Source organism: Callospermophilus lateralis, chromosome 7 (assembly GCF_048772815.1).
Source record: "Callospermophilus lateralis isolate mCalLat2 chromosome 7, mCalLat2.hap1, whole genome shotgun sequence".
In the NCBI taxonomy this organism is placed as follows: domain Eukaryota; kingdom Metazoa; phylum Chordata; class Mammalia; order Rodentia; family Sciuridae; genus Callospermophilus; species Callospermophilus lateralis.
In genome coordinates this window covers 109,291,143-109,315,301 of record NC_135311.1, presented here as the reverse complement: position 1 = coordinate 109,315,301, position 24,159 = coordinate 109,291,143, and the positions used below count along the sequence as shown (strand labels likewise).

General features: G+C 48.0%; 3 protein-coding genes across 5 annotated transcripts in view; 1 reads left to right on the top strand and 2 right to left on the bottom strand.

Annotated features, from left to right (window-relative positions):
- Nucleotides 1-274: 274 nt before the first annotated feature.
- Nucleotides 275-1,109, bottom strand: P3r3urf (PIK3R3 upstream open reading frame). The gene is made up of 2 exons (XM_076860501.1): nt 878-1,109; nt 275-318 (listed from the first exon to the last, which is right to left on the bottom strand). Exons 1-2 carry the CDS (start codon nt 1,107-1,109, stop codon nt 275-277), a joined length of 276 nt encoding a protein of 91 aa, XP_076716616.1.
- Nucleotides 1,110-4,918: 3,809 nt separating this feature from the next.
- On the top strand, nt 4,919-9,701 carry Tspan1 (tetraspanin 1). The gene is made up of 8 exons (XM_076862814.1): nt 4,919-4,983; nt 5,355-5,419; nt 8,029-8,235; nt 8,432-8,506; nt 8,622-8,720; nt 8,801-8,956; nt 9,064-9,147; nt 9,432-9,701. The coding sequence occupies exons 2-8, from the start codon at nt 5,363-5,365 to the stop codon at nt 9,477-9,479; spliced, it is 726 nt and encodes a 241-aa protein (XP_076718929.1). The 5' UTR covers nt 4,919-4,983; nt 5,355-5,362; the 3' UTR covers nt 9,480-9,701.
- Nucleotides 9,702-12,352: 2,651 nt separating this feature from the next.
- Nucleotides 12,353-24,159, bottom strand: part of Pomgnt1 (protein O-linked mannose N-acetylglucosaminyltransferase 1 (beta 1,2-)) — a 14,109-nt gene continuing 2,302 nt past the window's right edge. For 2 of the 3 annotated variants that reach the window (XM_076860496.1, XM_076860497.1), the window contains exons 3-23: nt 21,421-21,590; nt 20,710-20,824; nt 20,481-20,599; nt 19,378-19,443; nt 19,175-19,288; nt 17,950-18,067; nt 17,722-17,820; nt 17,445-17,572; nt 17,072-17,142; nt 16,790-16,865; nt 16,512-16,595; nt 16,379-16,420; nt 16,115-16,173; nt 15,760-15,832; nt 15,545-15,673; nt 15,336-15,461; nt 14,358-14,422; nt 14,109-14,153; nt 13,440-13,575; nt 13,116-13,225; nt 12,353-13,024 (exon numbers count right to left, since the gene is read on the bottom strand). In XM_076860496.1, coding sequence (XP_076716611.1) covers nt 12,937-13,024; nt 13,116-13,225; nt 13,440-13,575; nt 14,109-14,153; nt 14,358-14,422; nt 15,336-15,461; nt 15,545-15,673; nt 15,760-15,832; nt 16,115-16,173; nt 16,379-16,420; nt 16,512-16,595; nt 16,790-16,865; nt 17,072-17,142; nt 17,445-17,572; nt 17,722-17,820; nt 17,950-18,067; nt 19,175-19,288; nt 19,378-19,443; nt 20,481-20,599; nt 20,710-20,824; nt 21,421-21,540 — 1,983 coding nt within the window. In that variant the 5' untranslated portion in view covers nt 21,541-21,590 and the 3' untranslated portion in view covers nt 12,353-12,936. Of the gene's footprint in view, nt 13,025-13,115; nt 13,226-13,439; nt 13,576-14,108; nt 14,154-14,357; nt 14,423-15,335; nt 15,462-15,544; nt 15,674-15,759; nt 15,833-16,114; nt 16,174-16,378; nt 16,421-16,511; nt 16,596-16,789; nt 16,866-17,071; nt 17,143-17,444; nt 17,573-17,721; nt 17,821-17,949; nt 18,068-19,174; nt 19,289-19,377; nt 19,444-20,480; nt 20,600-20,709; nt 20,825-21,420; nt 21,591-22,065; nt 22,166-24,159 lie in introns of those variants that run through there. The other variant, XM_076860495.1, reaches the window with a different exon arrangement.

Here is a 24,159-nt window from a genome sequence, read left to right as displayed (position 1 = left end):
CAACTAAAAAAAAAAAAAAAAAAAGCTGAGGCCAAAGATAGTTGTGTGTTGCTGACCTTGTCCTGTCCTTCCACTGTCTGCGATTCCTATTGTTATCATTGAAGCCTGTCCCTGGGAGTATTCAGCCCCAACCCTGCCCTCATACCCGGCATAGTTGGTTAGAAACCCCTCAGTATGAAATAAGGTAGTTTGAGCAGAACGATTTTATTTGTGGTTCACCATCCACAGCCCCTTGAAGATGAAGATCCAGAGTAAGCCAAACTTCTGGGCATTTCTAAAGGATCAGAAAGCTCCCAGGTTGACAGAGGTGTCTGAGAACTGAGGAAAAGGAAGGAGAAGGAAGGGAAGTTAGCATTTCTGGAAGCTCCCATCGGCCCTTGGATTCATCCACCTCCCCAAGCCCTCTACTTCCAGCCAATCCATTCTCCATTAAAGCTCTCAATAGCTGGGACCACACCTGTAATCCCAGCAACTCAGAAAGCTAAGGCAGGAAGTTCAAGTCTAGCATCAGCAATTTAGCAAGACCTGATCTCAAAATAATAATAATAATAATAGATGTGACATAGTCGTACAAACTTCAAAAATAAAATAAAAATAAAAAGGATTGGGGATGTGGCTCAGTGGTAAAGCACCCCTGGGTTCAATTCCCAGTACAAAAAAAAAAAAAAAAAAAATTTTTTTTTTTTTTTTTTAAATAAAAGCTCTCAACATTTAGGAAACCTGCCTTCAAGATACCACCATAACTTTGGGATGATATTTCACAATTTGTCCCTTAGAGTGCCTAAAGAGAAGCAGATGAGGAAAAGCCAGCAGCCCTGCTTTTCAAACCCCCACCCTGAGTCACAAGTCCCCTCTACAACCTTACTTCTCTGCTAACCTTGAGGTGAGAGGATCCACACACTGGTAGTAGCAGTATGGGTGTTGCTGATTTCTGTGGTCATGGTGGGAAGATTGGTGGCAGCTGGGCCTTGAGGTTTCTGCCGGTACCTTCTGCGGCTACACTTGAACATACTGGGAATCCGGGGACGGGGCCAACCCATACCTGGCCTACGGTAAGGGGAACTCAGGCCCCGGGGCCGAGGGGCACGGACAAGCTGAGAAGGCCCCATGGGCATAAGAAGCTTCTGCAGTGTGCCCGAGGGGTGTTGCTGACCAGGGCAACTAAGGCCTCTATGACATACAGTCTGCCTAAGGGTGGTGCTCTTTATTACAGGTCCTGGCCCCCCATGGAGCCGGCTCCCTCACAATTTTCTTCATTGGGTCCAACTCAAGAGCCAGACAGAGCTGGGTTGTCCCTTGGGTAAAAGAATTCTAGGTAGGGGGGAAAAAATCACTCAATTTTTTCATTTATGCACATTAACATTATTAACAATGTTTATTGAGCATTTGTTATATGTCAGACACTGTGTTAAACACTTTACAAATGTTGTCTAATTTCATGATAAACTTGCAAGAAGATTCTATTATTATCCCCATTTGTACATAGTCAACTTTCTTTATTCCCTGTAGTTATGTTCCACAAAGTCACCACAAACATTAACCAATTCTGTATCATCCCCAGGGGAAATGCACAGGTTGCTACAACTCTCAGTCACAACATTTTTTGAAAATGTTCAATGATCAACACATAATCTGTTTTTTGTGTGTGGAGATACCTTATTTAATATATAGTATTGAGTCATTAACAATGAACTTGTGGCCAACAGAGCTATAATCTGTGCCTGATTCAAGTTTATCTAACATATTCATTTTCTCCAAAGTACATTATGAGCTTCTTGTGCTTAGGAACCTAGAGGATACTTTAGCACTACTACTAGGAGCTATTTTAACCTGCAAAATCAACAAAAAGAAAAAAAAAGTGAAAAAACATGGCATTAAATAGACTCTCAAAACAACATTTGTTTATGAGAGTAAAAAAAAAAAAAAAAAGACAGAGTCCCCTTATTCAACTTACCTCAGCTGGAAATGTATATGTGTTTGGCAACTCAAATTTTTTACCTTGTCAGGTATGGTGGCACATATCCATAATGCTAGCTCCTCAGGAGGCTGAGGCAAGATGATAGCAAATTTAAGGCCAGCCTCAGCAACTTAGGGAGAGCTTCTCTCAAAATAAAAAGAGGTGGGGATATAGCTGTATGGTAGAACAGTTGCCTAGGATGTGCAAGATTCTATGTTTGATTTCCAGAATAAAAAATAAATATTTTGATTTTTACTTTGCTATGCATGTACACAAATGACTGCAAAAGTGTCACAAGTATTCGTTTGGGGTTAAAAAATGATTTTAATGAGTAGGTAAATTCACAGTTATGGAATCCATGAATAATAAGGATTGACTGTATAAGAAAATTGAGGCTCAGTGAGATGAAGTAACACAATTAGAGGTAGGCGGTAGTTCAGGTCCATGATGGTCAAGGTCCAGAGCCTTATCTCTTGCTATTCTGTGCTCATTCATTCTTTCAGGAAATGTTCACTAACAACTTCATATTAGTGTGAGCACTGGGGACATATAGAAGAATGTGACCTGTTAGATGAAAGAGAAAGCCTTATGAATAATCAATACAGGTGGAAATGTAAGGGCACTAATTTTGTGTACATCTCCTTCCTTGTAGATAGGGGCTCTGCCCTGCTTTGCACTGAGTTGGGGGACTTGGACTTGCCTTTCCCTCTATAACTCAGCCCTCTATCCCTTTCCCTTCTACCATAATCTCCACCTTCTGTCCCATAGAAGCCTGCTGGAAGATGGTAGGGCCCTCAGCACTACTGTGGCAGATCTTACCATCCCTGACTCCAGCCTCTACTCTCCTTATCCTCAATCTCAAAATATGACCTTGCCCCACCAAACTTTAGCCACTTACCTGTAAGATTCTCTGCCCCTCCTTTTCCTTAGATCTAGGACCAAGGCCTTCTCCCCTGCTCTTTATTGAAATCAACCCGACCTGCCTCCTTAGATTCCATCTGAGTTGGCATAGTGGTTAAGAGGTGTATTCCAGTGTCAGGCTGACGGACAGGTTGATTCATAATCATACAACTTGTAAGTGGTAGACCCAGGGTTCTACTGATCATGGCAAGTACTTAATTTTTGTATGCCTCCAATTCCCCATATTTAAAGTGGGGATTAAAAAGAAAATATCTCATAGGATTGTTGTGAAGGAGGAAAAAAGACAATATATGTAATGCATTTTAAGCATAATCTGTATTATTATTTTTTTTAAAGACTAGTCTTGATAGGTTGCTAAGACTAGCCTTTTGGTTTAAAAAAATTTTTTTTAGTTGTAGATGGACACAATAACTTTATTTTTATGTGATGCTGAGGATCAAACCCAGTGTCTCACACATGCTAGGCAAGCATTCTACCACTGAGCTACAACCACAGCCCCTCAGACTGATCTTGAACTTGTGGGTTTAAAGGATCTTCCCACCTCAGTCTCCAGCAACCCAGTTTATAGTCTTCAATATTATGATTCTCTCTCTCTTCTGTTTGTTTAGTTGCCTCCTCCCACTTAATTATAAAAAATTTAAAAATATACTTCCTGGACTGGGGGTGTAGCTCATCCCATAGCCCTTGTGCTATATGGCTCTTCCTTCTGACTTTGCTCTATGCTCTTTCCCCTGTGACCTAGAGCAGGAAGAAAGTCCCATTTTAAAACCCCATACCTATTCAGACCAGGAAACAGATGTTTAAAAACAAGCCTAAGAAAAGCCACCAGGATCATACAGCTAAGAAATGACAGAGCCAAGATTTGAACACCCAGTTTGAGTAACTGGAAAGCCAGGGCTTTCCCAACACCTCTTCATCAGGAATGGTGGAATGGGAGGTTGAGGAGGTAGTCCTGGGAGGACTGATGAAGACAGAGGTTATAGAGTCTTGGAACTGGGGTGACTCCTTTGTGGGACCATGATGCCACCTGCTGGCAGAAAGAAAAAGGGTATGCACAGAATGTTAAAAGAAGACTGGAGAGGAAAATATGGGGAAGGAAAAGAGAGGGGAAAAAAAAGGAACTTAAGGTTTTATGGAGGGAAAAGGACTCGAAATCATGTGCTACTTAGAGGAGAGAACAGAAGCTGCCAAACTTGGTCATTTTCTTGAAAAGTGTGGCTGGTGGGCTGGGACTGGTAGCATACTTGCCTGGTATGTGTTGAGGCACTGGGTTCAATTCTCAATACCACATATAAATTTAAAAATTAATTTAAAAAATGTCTATAAACAATTAAAATAATATTAAATAAAATAAAATTTAAAAAAATAAAGTGTGATTGGTGTGTGTGTGTGTGTGTGTGTGTGTGTGAGAGAGAGAGAGAGAGAGAGAGAGAGAGAGGCAGACAGACAAAGATAGACAAAGAGGAAGGCAGAGGCAGATGCAGAGTGTCTTAAAATATGTATCTCAGATATTCTATTGTGTTTTAGTTGCTGGGAGTCAGTGCACAAGGAGTCCAGAGTGCATGTGCACACACATGTGTGCACCAGTAGCTGTTTTTAGATATGTGACTATGTGTTTGATGTGTGAACATATGGATGACAACCTGGGGAGATGTGCTCTCAGAGCCGTGAGCATAGGGTGTGGAGGAGTGCATTAGCAGATGTAGGATAAGAAGTATGTGTGCACTGTTGTATGCAGGGCACTCAGAAGTTCTGGAAGCCACTTGCCTCAGCCCCATCCTTCTCCCCCTTCTTGAGATCAGGAGAAGCATAAACCATGGGTGACATTTCTAGGCGGAGGCCCATTGCTGCTGTGGTGATGGGGACCAATCTCCAGGCAGCAGAGGGCAGTAGGGACAAGGGGAGGCTGATTACCATGGGTGGGGCCAGCGAGCGGGCAGAAGGAAGCTTTTAAAGCGCCTGCCCCACCTGCAGGTGAGCACTGGTGTGTGAGAGCCTGCCTGCCTTGCCGGTTCACAGAGTGGAAGCTCCCTGGAGCTGTTCTGTTTTCTTCTGAAGCCTCAGCAGGATCCCTCTCAGAACTAGCTGCCGAGAGGTCTGAACAGGTGATGGTATAGGATAGAGATTATCTTGTGAAGTGATATTAATTTTGAAATTCATTTGAAGATCTGGAAGAGCCATGGGGAGGGTCCTGGAAATGTCTGAATTTGGTCTGGAGAGGAGCCTAGAACATACAGGTGTTAAGTTAGGTTATATGAAGTGACCTACCTGCAGTGTGGGAGTAAGGCTTGGGGTGCTTGTGCAGGAGTCAGGGGTGTTAGGATCCCAGAGACGCCAATACTGGCAGAAGGTCTGGTATGTAGTTGGAAAAATATGGGTCCAGGACGTTGGGGTCTGGTGTGTTGGGGCGTAGAAGGCAGGGCCAGCCCAGGTGGGGTGGGGGACATGATGCCCTAACTCGCACATCTGCCCCTAGGAGCCACCATGCAGTGCTTCAGCTTCATTAAGAACATGATGGTCTTCTTCAATACGCTCATCTTTGTAAGTATGGAAGTTGTGTGCCCTGTGGGGCTCCCTACAGGAGCAGGTCACCATTTGAACAGCACCCAAGCTGGGAAATGGGAGACTACTGTGCCCAGACTTTGCCTTGCAAGTTTCCCTTATGAGAGGTCTCCCTTCAAATGCTGATTCCTGAACCCAGTAGAAGTGGGGCTGCCACAAGGGGGGGAGGGGGGCCGTTTGAAGAAGTGAATGGAGAAGTTTTAGGACACCCCCTTCCTTCTAGGAGGCTTCAGCTCAGGTGTAGGGCAGGGCAAGATAGGCTAGCAGGAGTGATTCTCCCCCTTTTTATAGGCATAGGGGGTTCTGAGAGGGGAAGGGATTCGCCTAAATTTTTCTAACATGGAAAGCAATTTTAGGGGCCTCTGTAAGTGGGAGGAGGAAGTTGAAAGGAGGCAGGGACCATGTCTCCTTAGAGTAAAGAGTCTGTCTCAGCCCTTATTCATTCAACAAACACATTGATGGGGCTGAGGGTATAGTTTTGTAGTAGAGCTATAGCATCTATAAGGCCCTGTAGAGCACAGTAAAACAAAAACAAACATTCTTTGACTAAGACTCTAGCCAGGTGCTCGGGTAGTAGGTGAGGAGGACCATTTTCTACCCTCAAGGATATCAGATCCAGTAAGCCAAATAGGCAGATAACTATGATGCAATGTATGTCTGGATTTAGCACAGGGATTAAGGGAGCCTATAGGAAGGGCTAGAACCTAGCCTGGTGGGAGAATACTTCCTGGAGGACATAACTGGAGCTGGGAATTTGTATTGGGTGGTGAGCTATAAAGCATACATAAAACCCAAAGGAAATGAAACTCGATATTGTTCTGAAAACCAGGAACAGATTGCATAGGGCATGTTTGAGAAACTAAGCAATGAAACTTGCCAGTAAACCCTGGAGATGAGGGTAGAGATAAGGAGAAATGAACTAAGTATACAAAGGACAAAGCCCTGAGATGGTGGCTAAGGGATGAAAGAAGGGACAAGGAAGACAGAGGTCTTAGAGATGATGCTTATGTCTGACATGAGCAACATGTGGGACAGGAAGGGAATATCTCACAAGCAATTGTCTACCCAGTGGAGATGCAGCTCAAATTGGAGCTTGCTGTGGATATTTGAAAGTCACGTGCCCATAGGTGGCCAATGAAGCCAGGGGACTGCAAGAGAGCACTTGGGAAAAGTGAACTCTGGGATTAGCTCAGTGGTAGAGCACTTGCTTAGAACACATGGGGCCCTGGGTTGTACGTGAGTGGGGCGGGAAAGGTGACCTGTGAAAACAGATTATTAGGGATAAGCAGGGAAATAGCCACCATTAAAGAGATGGAGGAGGAGCAGCGGGAAAAGGAGGAAAACAAGGAGAGTAAGATATCAGAAAGGTCAAGGAGATAAGGCCCATGAAGTGATTTAGCACAGGAGGTCACTAGAGAACTCAGAGCTACATTATAGTGGGTTAGAGTGAGTAAAAGGTGAGGAAGTGGAGACATGGGTGGGTAGACTCTGACTCCTATGTAGTCCATACCTTGTGTTTTCTTTGACTAAAGAGAACTAGCTTTTATTCATATATCTAGAAGGAGCCATAGAATTCCAGGGTTTGGGAGAGCGGAATCTTTTTGGCCTGAAGGGGTTAAAGGCAAATCCGGCTTGGTGTTTGGCCTCTGTTGCCCTGGCTTTGCCAGGCAGGGCTGAGTAGAGTAGGGCAGGCCTAGGCTCCTTGAAATCTGACCCCACGGGCTAGAAGCCCAGTGTTCTGGCTGTCCTTAGGCAAACATGCCTGAGATCCAGCCACAATCTGCCAGCTTATCCCTGATTCTAGCCTTGGTTTCTATAGCTAGAAGGTGGGGACTAGGCACTAAATTGATGTCAGGCTGATTCACCCATTGATAATCTGAGTCAGAGACGCTTTATGTTAGGAGCTGTGGGAACTGAGCAGGACTTACCCCAACTGGCTCCTAGAATTCCCTATGAGGATTAGGGTTGAGCCGGAGCCCTTTAAGAGAAGCTCAGGATGATTTCCCCCTCGGGTGTCCCAATGTCTATTTGTAAGGCAAGGGGAACTATGTGGATAAGGAGAAGGTCTGGTGTCTGATCCCAGAAGGGAGCCAAATGAGACTTCAGGGTGGGTGAACCCTTTCAAGCTCCACCCTCTTCAAAGTAGGGAGCAGGTGCAAACTTCAGCCCCGCCTCTGTTACTATGGTGACTATTGAGCCTGCTCAAAGCTACCACCCCTGTTTCCACCTATTAGAGGACAGAGGTGTTTTAGGTGCTGGTAGCCCAGAGAGAAAATGAGAGATCCGACCCTCACCTGCCTGTTTTCACTTCTAGATATGTGGCAGGACCCTAGCATCAGTAAGGGAAAGTCTTCTCTCTTCCCTGACCCTGTGGGTATTTCTAGTGCTCCTGATCTCATTTGTGCTCAAGTGTGCAGTCTGGTGCTGGCTATGGGTTTCCCAAATCCCATCTTTCTGGCACTAGAGGATGTTTCCCTCCCCACGATTCCCCAGCCAAGGAAGTGGGAGACATCCTTCTGACTCAACCGTATGATAGGGAGCTATTTGCCAGCATTGTTTGAATGCCTGCCTGACTTCTCTGTCCCCAGCTGTGTGGTGCTGCCCTGTTGGCTGTGGGCATTTGGGTGTCGGTTGATGGGCCATCCTTCGTGAAGATCTTTGGGCCGATGTCATCCAGTGCCATGCAGTTTATCAACGTGGGCTACTTCCTCATCGCAGCTGGAGTTGTGCTCTTTGTTCTTGGTTTCCTGGGCTGCTACGGTGCTAAGTCTGAGAACAAGTGTGCACTCATGACGGTGTGTCAGACCCAGTTCCACAGGTCTATGACCAAGGACCCCCTCACCCTTGGGATCCCCAAATCCTACTTTGTACTCCAGGAATTTCCAATATAGGGGATCCCTGCCATGTTTTTACAGTAGGAGGGTCGGTTAGGGCAAAGAGAGCATGAGGGGCCACCTCTCCCTAAAACTCAGACCCCTGTTCCCCACTCAGTTCTTCTTCATCCTCCTCATCATCTTTGTTGCTGAGATTGCAGCTGCTGTGGTTGCCTTGGTGTATACCACAATGGTGAGGCACTGAAATGGGTAAGGGAGGAAGACCGGGCAAAGCCCTGGGAGTGGGCTGTGGCCTGTACATGGCCACCTTCCCTACCAGTCCCTCAACATTGGCCTGCTCCACCTAGGCTGAGGAATTCCTGAAAATGGTGGTAGTACCTGCCATCAAGAAAGACTATGGTTCCCAGAAAGACTTCACCCAAGTGTGGAACTATACCATGGAAGGGGTAAGGCAGACTGGGGGGATTTTGGGGGTGGAGATAAAGAATCAAGGCCCTACCAAACACCTACCCCACCTTGCTTCCAGCTCAAGTGTTGTGGCTTCAACAACTACACGGATTTTGAGGACTCACCCTACTTCAAAGAAAACCAACTCTTTCCTCCATACTGTTGTATCAACAATATCACCGGAACAGCCGAAGAACCTTGTACCATGTATGAGGCCCACAAAAACTCTGTACAGGTGAGGAGCATGGAAGGGCAGGGGCTGCTTTAATGGCCTCAGAGTAGCAAATAGGGATGAGGGGTAGGGTAGCTGCCAACTATAAATGCTCTCTCCCCTTCCCCAAGGGTTGCTTCAAACAGCTTCTGCATGACATCCGAACCAATGCAGTCACTGTGGGTGGTGTGGCCTTTGGAATTGGGGCCCTGGAGGTAAGGCAACAAGGAGGCTGGGGCTGGGGTACTGATCACCACCATACCTGGGCTGCTTGATTCATCTCTGAGGCCTCTCAGAAGAGACAGACATCCCCCCCACCCATGCTGGGAATTGAACCCAGGGTTCTGTGTATACTAAGCACATGCTCTACCAGTGAGCTATATCCAGCCCAGGAGACAGACTTCCAACAGAGCTTCATGTAGGCTGTCTGGGGTGCAAGGGACCAATGCTTGAGGATCTCAATCATATCCCTCATCTCTCCCTGTTCCTTTCCCACCAGCTGGCTGCCATGATTGTATCCATGTACCTGTACTGCCATCTGAAATGAGTCCACTTCTGCCTCTGCCATTGCTGTTGCCACATGGGAACTGGGAAAAGGCACCATGGCACTAACAGTGTCACTGGGGCTGGAGTGGGCCTGCCCTTGCTGCTCTGAACTTGGGGCTAAATAGAAAACCACCCCTTTTAGGTTGGGACCCACCTGTTCCAGAGCCTTTAAGGTAGCCAATTCTTCTAACTATTTCCTCAGTCTGTTTCTTCCAGCCTTAATACCCCCTTAGGCTAATGGGGGCTTTTGATGATCCCAGTCTCCACCGGAGGATGAAAGGGACCCATAGCCTGGGCATATTAAAAGTCAGCAGGATGTGTACAAGGCACTTCAAAACTGAAACACCAATTAAAATGTTTCTATTTGGACTCTGTGTATCCTTGGGGAGAGGGACTCAGCTTGCCTAAACCTCCTTCAGATTCCAGTGGGGCTGGCAACTCAGAAGCCCTTGGAAAAACTGTAGAAGGGAAGTGGGGGGGGGGGGGCGGTTAGGTTCCAGGCCTGGGAAGGGAGTCCAAGAGGGATAGGTAAAAGGGCAGTGAGGAAGTGAGAGCTGGGCCAGTCTGCCTTCCTAGAATGGGGTAGGACTTTGGCCTGAAATTTTCCCCCTCTGGGTGGGAGCACTGGACTGGAAAGCTATGAAAATAACCTTGTGCCCAGTCAAGGGAGAACAGAATTGTTACCAGGGCAATGGGAAAGTCACTCCTTAGACTCTGGGAAGCCCTCCAGTAGTGCCCATCAGAGGATCCAAGCTGCCTTCTCACTTAGGCAAAGTCCTAGATCTGTTCCAGCTTTGGGGATCTTAGAAAGCAGTCCCCCACCACCTCCCACCCAGCATTGGGGATGAAACCCCAGGACACTCTACTACTGAGCTAAATCCCCTATCTATCCATCTAGAGTCAGGGTCTCACCCATTTGCCAAGACTGACCTTGAATTGCTATCCTTCTGCCTCGGTCTCCCAAGTCACTGGAATCACAAGTGTGTACCATCACGCCTGCCCAGCAGACCTGATCTCTTATTTAGTCTTAACCATCCCTATGACCCAGGTAAGGAAACCAGGACTTAAAAAGGCCAAGTGACTTGCTCAAGTCCCACAGCTTTAGTGAAGAGATGAGTCTGGACGTGGACTCTGACTGACTTTAGAGCCTGGTGTGGTCCTGTTTGACATGATGGTAGTTTTACTTGAAGTAGCACCTGACCAGAATGTTCCTGAATGTTGCTGAATAAGGCATGACATCACAAAGGAAGAAGGCTAGCTGGGCACAGTGGCACATGCCTATAATCCCAGTGGCTCAGGAGGCTAAGGCAGGAATATTGGGAGTTCAAAGCCAGCCTCAGCAATTTAGCAAGGCCCTTAGCAACTTAGTGAGACCCTGTTTCTAAATAAAATATTTAAAAAGGGCTGGGGATGAGGCTCAGTGATTACGTGCCCCTGAGTTCAATCCTTGGTACTAGTGGGGATGGTGGTGATGGGGGGTGTCTTTCTTGTTTTCTCTCTATACACACACACACACACACACACACATATAAAGGAGGTAAGCCCTGACAGGAAGACAGTGTTTGCTACCAAGAAAAGCCCGACCCCATTAAACTAACTCCTTCTTTGCTTTCCTTAGATGTTTTTATCTATCTCCCTAGGCTTTCCCAGGGCACCCCAGATTTACTACCCCCTTGTCAAAACCAGAAAGGAACAGCAACCTAGCCAGAGCCATACGGCCTGAGGTATGGTCTGTGAAGCCAGACCTAAAGCCTGCTAGTGTGCTAGGCAGAGAGAGGAATTAGCATTCCTTAGCCCTTTACCACCCCACCATATACTACCCCTCCCCCACGTATCCTGTGAGGAAGCTGCAGAGGATTTGTTTGCCCAGGGCGAGCCTCTACCTCATCACAGGCTAATTGCCCCTCAACCTGACTGTTTTGATACATCATATACTATCTCTAGCTCCAGCAAACACTGAAGGCGTCAGGATGGCGAGATATGTCCAAGCTATCTAAATGGTATCATTGCTGAGCTGGGCTCCAGGCACCGGTAGAGAGGCAGGACAGAGAACAAGGGCAAGAGTTCTAATAAGTTCCTGCCTTCCTGGCCAAGGCTCTATAACAGGCAGACCCTTTCTCAAGAGGTGTCCTACACTCAGATCCTGATCCTAAGCCCTTCATAGATCCTTTAAATGTCAAGTCCCCTTGCCTTGGACTATCACATACTCCCTCTGGACAATCCCACCTGTTTCCTGGAGACAGTCTAACTTAGATCTTCCTGCTCTTTGTCACTGGCTGGCTGAGTGAGAATCTGATGAAAACTATCACCCTTTTCTCCAGAAAAATACCAACATGACATTATTCATACAAAGTACCCTAAGACCAGACACCTTTGCTCCCACGCCTGTCTACAACCCAGTCCTAGCCCCCTGACTGATGCCTGCCTAGGATCCTCCCACGAAATCACCTCTTCAGGCCCCAGTGGCTGCCATTCACTGTTCCTGTCTCAACCACTTCCTTCCCACCCCCACTATGTTCACCTGCTCTCCCATCCCTCCCCCCATCCCTTTTTCTGCTGCTCCATCTCTGGGGACAGGTGCAGGGCCCACACAGTCAAAGTAGGAATATCCTGGTAAACAGTGGGGAAGGGGTGTGGGATGACTGCTTGAAGCTCAGCCCCAATTAGGGTGGGGCTAAAGTCAGGCTGTCCTAGGGTGGAGCCTGGGGAGAAATCTTGGAATTTGAAACTTGGGCCTCCCCTGGTGGCCAAATGGGCCCAAATGGAAGATAAATCCTGTGAAATACAGTAGGCAAACCTACTATCCATTCAGATGATTCTCTCCCTCACCTCTCTGCCTCTCTGTGCACTCCCAATACATACAAGACACATTCCCACAGGTTTTCTCTTTTTTTAATCAATGATCACCTTATCCAGCTTCAGAAACCTGGACAAAGAGGAAGCTGAGAGGAGGCCTGGTTCAGTGTCAGAGGGTCTCTGAGTGATTCTGTGTCAGCATATAGACCCTACCTGGGCCTGTTCATGGGTTGGGCACAGCAATTTCCTGAGTAAGAGCCAGTCCCACCCTCAGGGCAGTATTTCTGCCCCAAAAGGAATCAAAGCCCTACAGTTCTGGCCTATTTCCAAGGCTCCCAGGGCAGTCAATAAATAGGTTAGATTCTGAGCCAGGCCTGGGAGGAGGGGACGTACAAGGGGAAAGATCAGCTTCCCAGGGATCCCAAAGATTCCCAGGTACTGTCCTGCCCTTCTCTGACAAGGAAGTAAATAAATAGACCTTAAACTCAACAACAGGGGAGTTGGGACAAGGGAGCCCTCCCCTTCAAGTTAGTAATTAAGTCTCATGTTAAAAACAAACCAGCCCCAGCCCCTACCAGCATCTACAAAATCCTAAAGGATGGGGTGAAGGGCTAGCCTGCCTGGGGGTACACAGTACCCAGCCCTGCAGGGTCCTGGAGGTCTCATGTCTGTTCAGCGGCTCCCGGGGCTCCCTCCTCCTTTGGGGGTGGCTCCAGGAAAATTGGGGTGACTGATGGTGGCTTCTTCACTCTGGAATAATACAAGAATTATACATAGAGAAGAGCAATGTCCCTCAATCCCATTAAGCCCCCATTTCCCAAGATAAAACAGTGTCACTCACGAGTAAGGGGAGGCTGGGACCCCCACCACCAGGAAGTGGTTCTTCTTCCGAAATAATCTCCATAGACCCCGGTGGTTGCCACGTACATCCAGGTCCCAGATACGGAGGCACTAGCAGAGGGGGAAGGGAGAAACATGGTTCAAGGGGCTGAAGGGCCACTGAGGACCCAGCAGCCACCTCAATCTGCAAGAGGTGGCATCTTCTGGACCATGAATTTGGACAAGGGGATGATGGAAGAGAGGTTCTGAGAGAATGGAAAAGGTCCTGAGATTGGCTCCCTGCATCTTGGAGTATGGGTTGGGGGAAAGTGTAGTGTTAGGGCACCTTGGCAAGCTGGGTCCAGGTGGTGAAGTCATCCTCTTTCTCCATTCGGATAAAAGCCACATAAGTGTGGCCCTCTGTGTCTGGCAGGAAGGAATCTTCACAAGGGTTCTTGCTGTGGTCCAGAACTTCAGCCTCACTGCAGTGGAGGGTGCAAAGGTAAAGCCAAGGCAGAGCATTCTTTGGGGTATGTCTCACTGGGCCCTGGGCTTAGTTTAATGCTCTGCTGTTGCTATCTTGAAATTCTTTTTTTTTTAGAGAGTTTTTTTGATATTTATTTATTTATTTTAGTTTTCGGCGGACACAACATCTTTGCTTGTATGTGGTGCTGAGGATTGAACCTGGGCCGCACACATGCCAGGCGAGTGCGCTACCGCTTGAGCCACATCCCCAGCCCCTGAAATTCTTTTTTTTTTTTTTTATTCAAAACATTACAAAGATTTCAGAATCACATCGGTTACACATCCACATTTTTACATAATACCATAATAGTAACTGTTGTATTCTGCTACCTTTCCTATCCTCTACTATCCCCCCTCCCCCTGAAATTCTTAATAACAATTAGGGACGCTGATTTTCATTTTGCATAGAGACCTACACATAATGGAGCCTAAAATCCCAGTATTTAACTCCTAACCCCCAGCCAAACATGCCAATTGCCTAGGGTCATACCTGAGTAACCTGTGAATTTCCACTTCATAAGCATCTTTCTTCAAACTGGAGAGGAGGGAGAAATGTGTCAAGGGAGGAAGGGAGCAGGTCCTCAGGTCCCATGGGTATAGCAATGGGCAGGGCAAGGGGTCACATGAGCAAAGGAGGCAGCAGGACTGGGATAAATACACAGGTCCTAGGTCTGGAAGGGACCAAGGACAAGTCATCAGGTCTCCTAGATCTTCCCCTTGTCCTGCTGCCAGCCCCCACCTGTCCACATTCCGAAGCTGGACACCAGGAACCGTGTTGAACTTGTGCTTCTTGAAGTAGGCCTCCTGGAGTGGGTGTGAGGGTGAAAATCAGGGCCTCACAATGTCTGGCCTACACCTGCTTACTGACCCACCACAGATCTACAAGACCCACAAATGAAGTCCTAGGTCTGGAAAGGGCCCTCTGAGTTCCTCCCGACTCTTTGCAGCATCCTTGGCAAGCTCTAACTACTTTAATTTGGGCTCCACCATTGTTGGAGAGCTCATGCTGACAGGGCAGCTCATGCTAGTAACTGAGTTAGTTCCTGTTCTCGTGGCTGTCCCTGGGCCTGCTGTGCTAGAACCAAAGAAGCCAGGAACAAGCCCTGCAAGAGTTGGTGACAAAGGGACAGACTGGGCTGAGAAGGAAGAAATTGCTATGACTCTATACTGAGAGTGACCTAAGGAAAGTGCCTATAAACTCTGGGAGATGAGTAAGGCTTTCATATTAACTAGCTTCTGGAGGTCTTCCTGGCTTCTAGGAGGTTCCAAACTGATTCCATTCCTTGAATTGGGCTATCTCAAGGGCCCTCTCACTGGGGGGTGGCCTTCAGCATAGACAGGTTGGGTGTGGGGGTCTGGGGATGTCCCTGTGGAATGAATCCTACCTCTTGAAAGGATAGGAGAGGACAAAACTTACAGGTCTGGACCAGTGTTTGGAGGCAGAAATATCTTCCTCCCACCCCCAGATTACTGATAAGAATAGTAATAATACCAGTTAACCCTTATCTAATGCTTACAGCTCAAAGCATTTTACATACATTAACTCATTTAAACCTCGTGACCCTATAAGTATTTTTAAGCTCACTTTACATATAAACAGAAGCAAAAAAACAGGATAGTAATTTCCCTAAAGTGACATGCAAAGGTAGAATACTCCATAGTCCATGTCCTGGACCACCATGCCATACTGTGCCCTATACTCCTGCATCCCACTCACATGGAAGTAGCCATTCATGTTGAGGCCCACGATGCCAAAGTGGTAGGATCGGGAAACATCAGGGATGATGCACTCTCGGCCCCTGCGCTGTTCAGGCATCCGCATCCACATGTCCCAGTCCCAGAGCTGGGGATATGTGGAAGATTATGAAGGTCAGAAGTTTTGGCTGGTAGGGAACTCCAGCCCTCTCACCCTGCCTTCCCAGGTACCTTTTCTGGAGTGGGCCACTTGGGCTCGAGTTCCTCCTTGTACAAGGACTTTCTGAGCACCCAGCCCAACCCAGGCATGGTTTCCACACGGTACAGCAGTGCTGGGTCCTCAGCTGTGTGTTCATACCCCTGAGGACAGGGGATCATTGTGGGAGGGAGGTATTAGCTCTGGGTTTCTACAGACTTCCCTGCTAACCCCTAGTCACACAGCTTACCTGGTCATTCCAGGCAGAGATGCAGTATAGGCTGTCATCTTCCTCTAGCAGATGGATGGACTGGCTCAGGAAACTGAGAGAGCCAGTATCAAGAGTTCAGAGAGGGGTAATACAGTAATGCTGGAAGAGCTACAACTGGGACTCAGGAGCCAGGTGTCTTCCCCAAATCCCCACTGTCAACATTTATCCTTTATACTCCAGCCCCAACTCCTGTCTTTGCTTAGGCTTTTCTCCCACTTTTAGCTCATTCTCCAGAAAGCTCTTCAAGACAATTTATTGACTTCTCTGGACACCCCACCAAGTAAAAGGCTCCATGTGGCTTAAAGATGCTACAATGGTGGGCCATCTCCCTTACCTGAAGAAATCCACAGCAATGTCCAGGTCCTCTTCCAGAACCACAGCAAACTTGGCCTCCTGCAGGGGCAGGGAAACATGATCCCAAGGAAGCATCTCCCATCCTGTAGTTCCTCCCCCACCCCATTTCTTTGGTACCACTACCCTTGTTTTCCAAATCAGGAAGATAAGGCTTGGTGAGGGGAAGCAATTGCTATATGATAGGACTAGACTTATGTTCATGTACCCTTTCCCCAGGCCCAAGAGTTGTATCCTTAGTACTCACCGGGAACAGGTTGAAAGTGGCAGTGAGACTGGCCTTGTAGTGCTGGGTGGAGAGTGGGAATAGGTCACATGAACTTTGGGGTGGAGGGCAGGACTAGCACCTATCCCCCCTTCCATCCTTGCCTAAGCAGTACCTGAGATACGCGGGCATTCTTGATGCTGATGGGAGTATGCTGGATGCCCCTCAGACCAAACAGCGCCACCACATCCATTGGTTCCTGGGGGACATGGCCACTGGTTTCATGTGAGGCCATTTCCCCATGCCCATCTCTAGGGACCATAATAAGCCAAGCCCTTTATATTTTACAACCCTTGTCTGAACTGCTGCCCTTAGCAGTCCTCAGCAATCACTCTGCTCAGGGCCTACAGCCCCGTGCTGGCTCTGCTAAAGGCTCCCCCATCCCCTACTCACCTCATAGTAGCCATCGATGAAAACTGTTATCATCTGTGGAGACACCCCCTGGGCTGAGAGTAGAGAGCGCAGCATCCTGGGGAGTCCAGGGATGGGTTAGGGTTTCTCTGTCCTCTGAACTCAGGGGACCCTATTTATAAATGGACCCTAATTCCCCATGCTCACCCACATAGGTAAATGCCCACTTCAAGGGTTCTTCCTGCAGGAAGATGAGCTAAGCACCCTCCCACTTGCTAAGCATCTTCCTGTTCAGTGGTGGGTATAGCCCACTCCCAGGCTCACCTGTACAGGTAATTAGGTCGGTTTCCTGCAATGACAGCCACAGGTACATTGAGGACTTTATTGTCTGGGAGCTGTGTTAAGAAACAGCTTTTAGCTTTTGCTTTAGTGCTCCTTCAAACTGGGATCCCAACTTATGGAAGAGTTCTCAGTGAGGTGGAAGACTCAGAGCAACAAGGAAGAGACAGAGGGTCTTTCCTGTTCTGGCCTCCCCATACATTGAGCCCAACTCCAACCCTGGGCCTTGCTCATATGGCTCATCTGTTTTTCCCCACCCTGTCTTTCAGAGCTCAGCCTGGTTCCCTCCCAAACTGCGGTAGAGAAAGTCCAAGCTGGTAGGAAGAATTCCAAATCTCATCGCCCAATGCCCGCTCACCAGGTCAGGGCTGAACTCAATGGGTGTGGGGTCCTTGCAGCTGCACACACTCCCATATCCCTCAACTTTGCTGCAGAAGCGCCTGCGGCGGCGGTTCATCTCTGTGTCAGCCCAGTGACACTCTGCCTCTGAGGAAGGGATGGGGTTGACAGGATGGACACATAAAGCCAGCGTAAACAGCCCCAGGCACACAATCATGCGATAAAGTCCCATAAAGAGAATTCCAATGCCAACCCCCTGCCCAGACACTCCAGAGCCCAGCTCCCACTAACCCTACCTTCAGCTGAGCTCAGTGGCACATCTGTCTTCAGCAGGACTGGGTCTCCCCAGGAGGAGAGGGCAGGCGACTTAGAATGTTTCTCCCCAAGGACGGGACCTGGCAAGGGTCATGAATGAAGGGTAATGGGAGTCCAGACTCTGTCCCCATCCCATCCCACCCCATCTCCTGGGGCTTTTGTTTCTCCCTTGATACTACTACAAGGTGGATAGCTTTTGGTGCCAGTACCTCCTTTTCGTCCCACGAAGGCCCAGGTGTCTCTCCATCCAAGGGCAGGGCCAGCCTGGCTACCCAGGCTCCTCAGCAGAGCCTTGGCTGTGTCTTTGAGGTGGAAGGAGCCCTCATCCTGGGGGATCAGAAAATGTGGAGGGCCTGACTGGTACAGTTCCAGGAGACCTGGCCTCATAGCACCAATTACATATCAAGTACCATGTAAAACCTTTTACTTAAATTAGCTCATTAAGTCATCACAACAACCCTCTATGGTCACTATCTTTCACAGATAAGAAAACTGAAGCTAAGTGAGGTAGTGGGGCATGCCTGTTAGCCCATCTACTTTGGAGGCTGAGGCAGAAGGATCACCTGAGCCCAGAAGTTCAAGTCTAGCTTAGGCAACATGGGAAGGCCCCTTTTCAAAAGGAAAAAAGAAAAAAGAGCACTGAAGGCTTAGAGAGTTGAGAATCATCTAAGGTTACCTAGGTAATAAATCCTCACCATAATCCTACACAATCTGTCCCCTGCCACCTCTCTGCCCTCTCTCCCACTTCTCTCCTCTTCCCTTGGTCTGCTCCAGCTCCACTGGCTCCTTTGCTATTCTTCAAGCTTGCTAGGCACTTCCCCACACCGGGGCCTTTGTACTTGCCACTCTTTCTACCTAAATGTTCTTCTTCCAGACATTCACCGGGCTCACTCCTCACTTTCTCCAGTCCTCCACTCACCTATCATCTCCCGACAGGGGCCCTCCCTTTTTAAAATGTAACCCCACCATTCTGTCTGTTTTCTCCTTCATCTAAGTAGTCATTTCCTAACATTTTAGATTTATTTGGCTGGTTTTTGTTGATCTCATCCCACTAGAATATAAACTCCATGGGGTAAGGACTCTGGCTTATTTCCCATTTTATCTTCAGCACCCAGAGCAATGCCTAGCACACAGTAGGTAGTTAAAACCTGTGTGCTGAGGGCTGGGGTTGTGGCTCAGTGGTAGAGCATTTGCCTAGCATGTGTGAGGCACTGGGTTTGATTCTCAGCACCGCATACAAATAAATACAAATAAAGATCCATTAACAAAACAAACTGTGTGCTGAACTAATAAAAGTGCCAAGGTAAGGACTGGAACATGAGTCACCTATCTTCAGAAGTTCTTCCCACGATACTCTATCATGGGCAGAGAGACTTCAGGGCCATATATAGGGAACAGGGCATAGGGAACAGGGTCCCTGGCAAAATCACTGACCTTGACGGTGCAGATGAGCACTCGGCCAGGCGCCACCATGTTGAGGAACAGCACCATGGCCTCATCTTCATGAGGTGAGTATGTGTCAAACACACGTTTTGCCATCACATGGCCCTGGCAAGGGACATACCTCTCATGAGTAAGTGTCACCAGCAAGGAGAACTCAGCTTCAGTCCTCTGGGTCCCCACCCTTAGAACCTCACCGTGGCCTGGTTGAGGACGATGACATGGATGCCCCGGCCCTGCTCCCGGGCCTCATCCTCCAGAACCTACACGGTGACAGAGACAAAGTCCAACTCATCACTCTGACATTCACTCTGTCTTATGGGTCCTTAAAACACCAGCTGCACAAAACCTCCCCTCCTGCTATGCCACTGTTTATAGTATTAACTCAGCTTGAAGGCTGTCTCTTCCAGAAAGCCTTCTAGTACTCCCATCAGAAGCGATCACAGCTGGGTGCAGTGGCGCACACCTGTAATCCCAGCAACTTGGGAGATGGAGGGAGAAGGATTACATGTTCAAAACCTGTCTCAGTAACTTAGTAAGACCCTAAACAAATTAAAAGGGCTGTGACTCAGTGGTTAAGCACCCCCCTGGGTTTAATGCCCAGTAATAAACAAACAAACAAAAAATACACAAGATCACATCTTTCTACAACCCCTCTCTCATCACTTCCATGGCTCTCTACTTAAATTCTGGAGATACTGTAATCCTCCATCAGACTGGGACCCTCAAGGTATGGCAGACCCCCAGTGCCTAGCCCAAGGCTAAGACCAAAGGAGGAAACAAGAAGTGGTTATAAAATAATAAATCAAGAAGACATAGTGACACATGCCTACAATCACAGGACTTGGGAGGCCAAGGAAGGAAGATTGAGAGTTTGACACAAGCCTTAGCACTTTAGTGAGGCCCTAACCAACTTAGTGAGACTTTGTCTCAAAACAAAAAATAGAAAGGACTGAGGATGTAGTTCAGTGGCAGAGTGCCCCTGGGTTCAATCCCTGGTACTCCCACCCCAAATCAATCAAAAAATTAATTAATCAATCAGTGAATTAACTGCCTACTAATATACTAATACTAATTATCACTTTTGAGATCTCGGTACATATAAGACATTTCACATTACTTTTCGTTTAATCCTGACAAGTAGAAATCATTGATTTCAGCCTACAGATAAGGAACTAGGGGTTCCAAAGTCACAGCAAGAAATTGGTGGAACTGCAATTCCCACTCAGGCAGTGGACCCCACAGCCAGTAGACCTTGCCCTGGAATGGAGAGACTGTACACCAGACCCAGCCCACTTACTGTGGTGCCATCCACTGCCACATATACTTTGCTGCGGCTTGAGTACACCTCCACATCCAGGACTCGCCGGGGTCCACTGCCTCTGCGCCGTGGGGGCTCCAGGCGGCCGAGGGTATCATCTATGGGGGTGCAACAAGTCATGGGCATAGTCTCCCCCTTGGGATCTGCCTGCCACTCTTGCCCTGAGATCCCAGGGGTCTCCCCTTCCCCACCCTCAGCCTGGCCCCACCATAGTCTTGCTCTGGCTCCAGGTCTTCACTAGCTTCGCTGATTGCTCGCCGAGTGTCCAAGATCAACTTGATGTTGACAATGACAGTCACCAGCAGGAAAAGCACGGCCCCTGTCTGAGGGAGAGGTGGGGTGAGTGAGGCACATCTCCTCCAGATCATATAGGGTCTTCCTGAAAGGAAGGCCTTGGCAGCAGTGAGGACACAGTTAAAACCTGGGATCCTTCTCTTCCTCTGCCTACTTGTCTCTCTGGACCAGAGCCTGGTTTCATTGCCACCTCCTCCAGGAAACCTCACCTGATTCTTTCCCCTTGTCAGGGCCCTCCCTACCCAGTGTTCTTGTATTCCTCCATTTGAGATCTTGATTTCCTTGGTCCCCTCCACAATTAGTTCCTGGAGATGGAGTCAGGCCCAGAGAATCAAGTTGGAAATCAAGACACCTTGATCCCAGTCCTAACTTCTTGACAGGTATATATATGTCCCTGGACAAAGCCTTCCTGATCAGACTTCAGGTTTCTGTCAGAAGCCTAGAAGGTTGGATTTGGGTTCCAATTCCAGAACTCTAGGTCTAAACCACTGCTGGTAGGGGCATGACACCTAGAGGTTTCCCCTCTATGAACTTGCTGCTCCTTTCTGGTTGGAGGTGGCTATGATGAAGTATAATAGTCCAGGCTAGGGTAAACCTAGGAGGAACATTTGGGACATCTCTTTACCTGACAAAATCTCCGCAGGGTCCGCTGATTTGTCAGTTTATACTTCCAGGTAAGATACCAGCTTCGCTTCTTCCTAGCCCCAAAGGGCTTGATGAGGGGGCTGGGCTTCCAGTCATCCATACCGGATTTGGGAGTCACCACTGTCCCGGCCAATCCATGACTTCAGGAATCTGAGCGGACCAGAGGGTCACATGGAGTAAGGGTCACATGGAGTAAGGTGCTCCTCCCAAAAGTCTTTTGCCTACTGGAGAAATGAGGATCTCCCAGCAACTCCTCCCTGCAAACATCCATGCTGTGTGACCTGGGGAAAGTGGCTCAACTTCTCTGGGCCTGGCAGGAAAACATTCAGAGGGTTTGGATCACCTGGAAATTCCCTGGGGCTGGGGGAACTATCTGAGTCAGGACTGCTCAAGGCTCCAGGGGTAGAGGCCAAATAATTGACTCTAAAGGTACATCAGCCTCTAAAAGTCCTTCCCAATCCTCTGGTGGGTAAAGAACAGCGACTTTCCCCGCCCCAATCCTCCACCCTCGTCCCATTCTATCTGGCCCGGTTCTTCTCCTCCCAGGGATCAGGGAGGCCCGAAGGCTCGGGAGACCTGCCCTGGCCGCGTCACCCCTCCTGGACCCCAGCCTAGAGGCACTCACCGCTCAGGGGCCCCGGGCCCCGCTCGGGCGCCCTTCGGGCCAGCACGGTTCAGCCCCGCTCACCGCGGCCTCCGCCTCCTCCATGCCGCTCGCGGCCCGGCCCCGCCCCGGCCCGGCCGGCCCGCCCCCCCGCTTCCGCCGCCGCCGCCGCCGCCGCCGCCGCCGCCGCGGGGTGAGAGGGCGGCGGGCGGTGCTTAGGGCGGTGGCCGCAGCCGGCGTCTGCAGCCTGCTAGGAGGGCTGATGCTCAGACCCTCGTTCGCAGCTCCGCAATCCCGCGAGCCAATGGGCTGCTGGCCCAGAGCAGCCCGCACCCGGCCTTGCCGAGGGCACCTGATTCCTGTGCGAGTCCCTGCACCTTAGACCAGATAACTCTGCACTCCAGGGTTAGGGGGGTTCTACGGGATCGCACGCTGCTCCTCCGCCTGAGCCCTTTCTGGGCAAGGCTATTACCGAGGCCTAGGGCATGCACAGCCTTTGGAGCAAAGAGGGATTAAAACCCAGGTTCTACTACTGTTCTGAGCACTTTACTTATATTAACTCATTCAATTCCACAACTCATGAGGTGGGCACTATTACTTCCCCCATCTTAGGTTTAGAAAATGAAGCCCAGTTTCACAAAATTAGGAGAGCTGGAATTGAAACCCAGGCGGTCTAGCTCCGGATTTTGTTCTTAACTACTGCACCATATTGGCTATAGTAATATAGAGTTGTGAAGTTTGAGATAATATACATAAAATGCTTAGTTTAACACAGTGGTTCTCAAACTTCAGCTTGCATCAGAGTCACTTAGAGGGGGCCTGGGGTTGTGGTTCAGTGGTAGCGCACTTGCCTAGCATGTGTGAGGCACTGGGTTCGAGTCTCAGCACCACATATAACAAATAAATAAAATAAAGATCCATCAACAACTAAAAGAAAAAAAAAAAGAATCACTTAGAGGGTTTGTTTAAACACAGAAAATTAGTTTCTCTCTCATCCCTATAGTTTTAGGTTCACCCTGGGATAGGTTGAGTTTTTTTTAACCTTTATTTTATTTATTTGTTTATTTATTTATGTGGTGCTGAGGATCGAATCCAGTGCCTCACATGTGCTAGGAGAGTGCAGGTTGCCCTACCAGACCGGCATATTTTTGCATTTCTAACAAGATTCTAGGCGCTGTTGATACTTGTTTGAAGTGATTGAGAAACCATGGAACCATTTTAGGCAGGAGAGTCAGAGAATCTGATTTATATTTTAAGAGAACCTTTACTGTTTTGTGGAGAATGAATTGAAAGCAGACAGAAACCAGAACACCAGATATTTTTTTTGAGCTGTCCCTGTTCCATCTGCCTCCTGCATATTGGTATGGTACCTCCAAAATATTAACAGTGCTTGTTTTAGGAGTTGAGGCAATAGGTGATTTTTCCTAATAAGTATGCATTAAAATATAAGAAAACCCAACACATTTTATTTATATTTTTTAAATGTCCTTAAACTGGGTGTGGTGGTGCACACTTGTAATCCCAGCTATTCAGGCAGGAGGATGGCAAGTTCAAGGCTGGTTTGTGCAATTTAGTGAGATCCAATCAAAAGGTGGGTGTGTGGTCTGGGGGTGTAGCTCTATGTTAGATCACTTGCCCATTTTGTGGCAGGCTCTGGGTGCCCCAGTACTAAATAAATAAATGTAATCAGTCACTTAGTCTGGTCAGTCTTATCTCCTAAAGAGTTCTCTATTCTGGTTCAATTCTTCTTCAGCTTCACAACCAGACCCTGGTCCAGGTGGTTAGTTTCCTGTCTTCCAACTAGTTCTTGACTCCAGATTTTTACCACTCCAATCTTTTCTTCTTGCAAAACCCAGAGAAATTTTTCAAAAAGGCAAATATTCTATCTTTTGCTTAAAACCTTTCATAGATCAAAAAAATACTAAGGAAAATATGTTATTTAAAATTACAAAGATAACCATTAGATAAACTAGAAATGATGAAAATAAATAGTGCCAATGTCAGAAGGGAAGTAGAATTAAATCCACATACTCAAATTTATTTCTTTTTTTCCTCTGGTACTGGGGATTGAGCCCTGGGGTGCTTACCACTGAGCCACATCTCTACCCTTTTCAT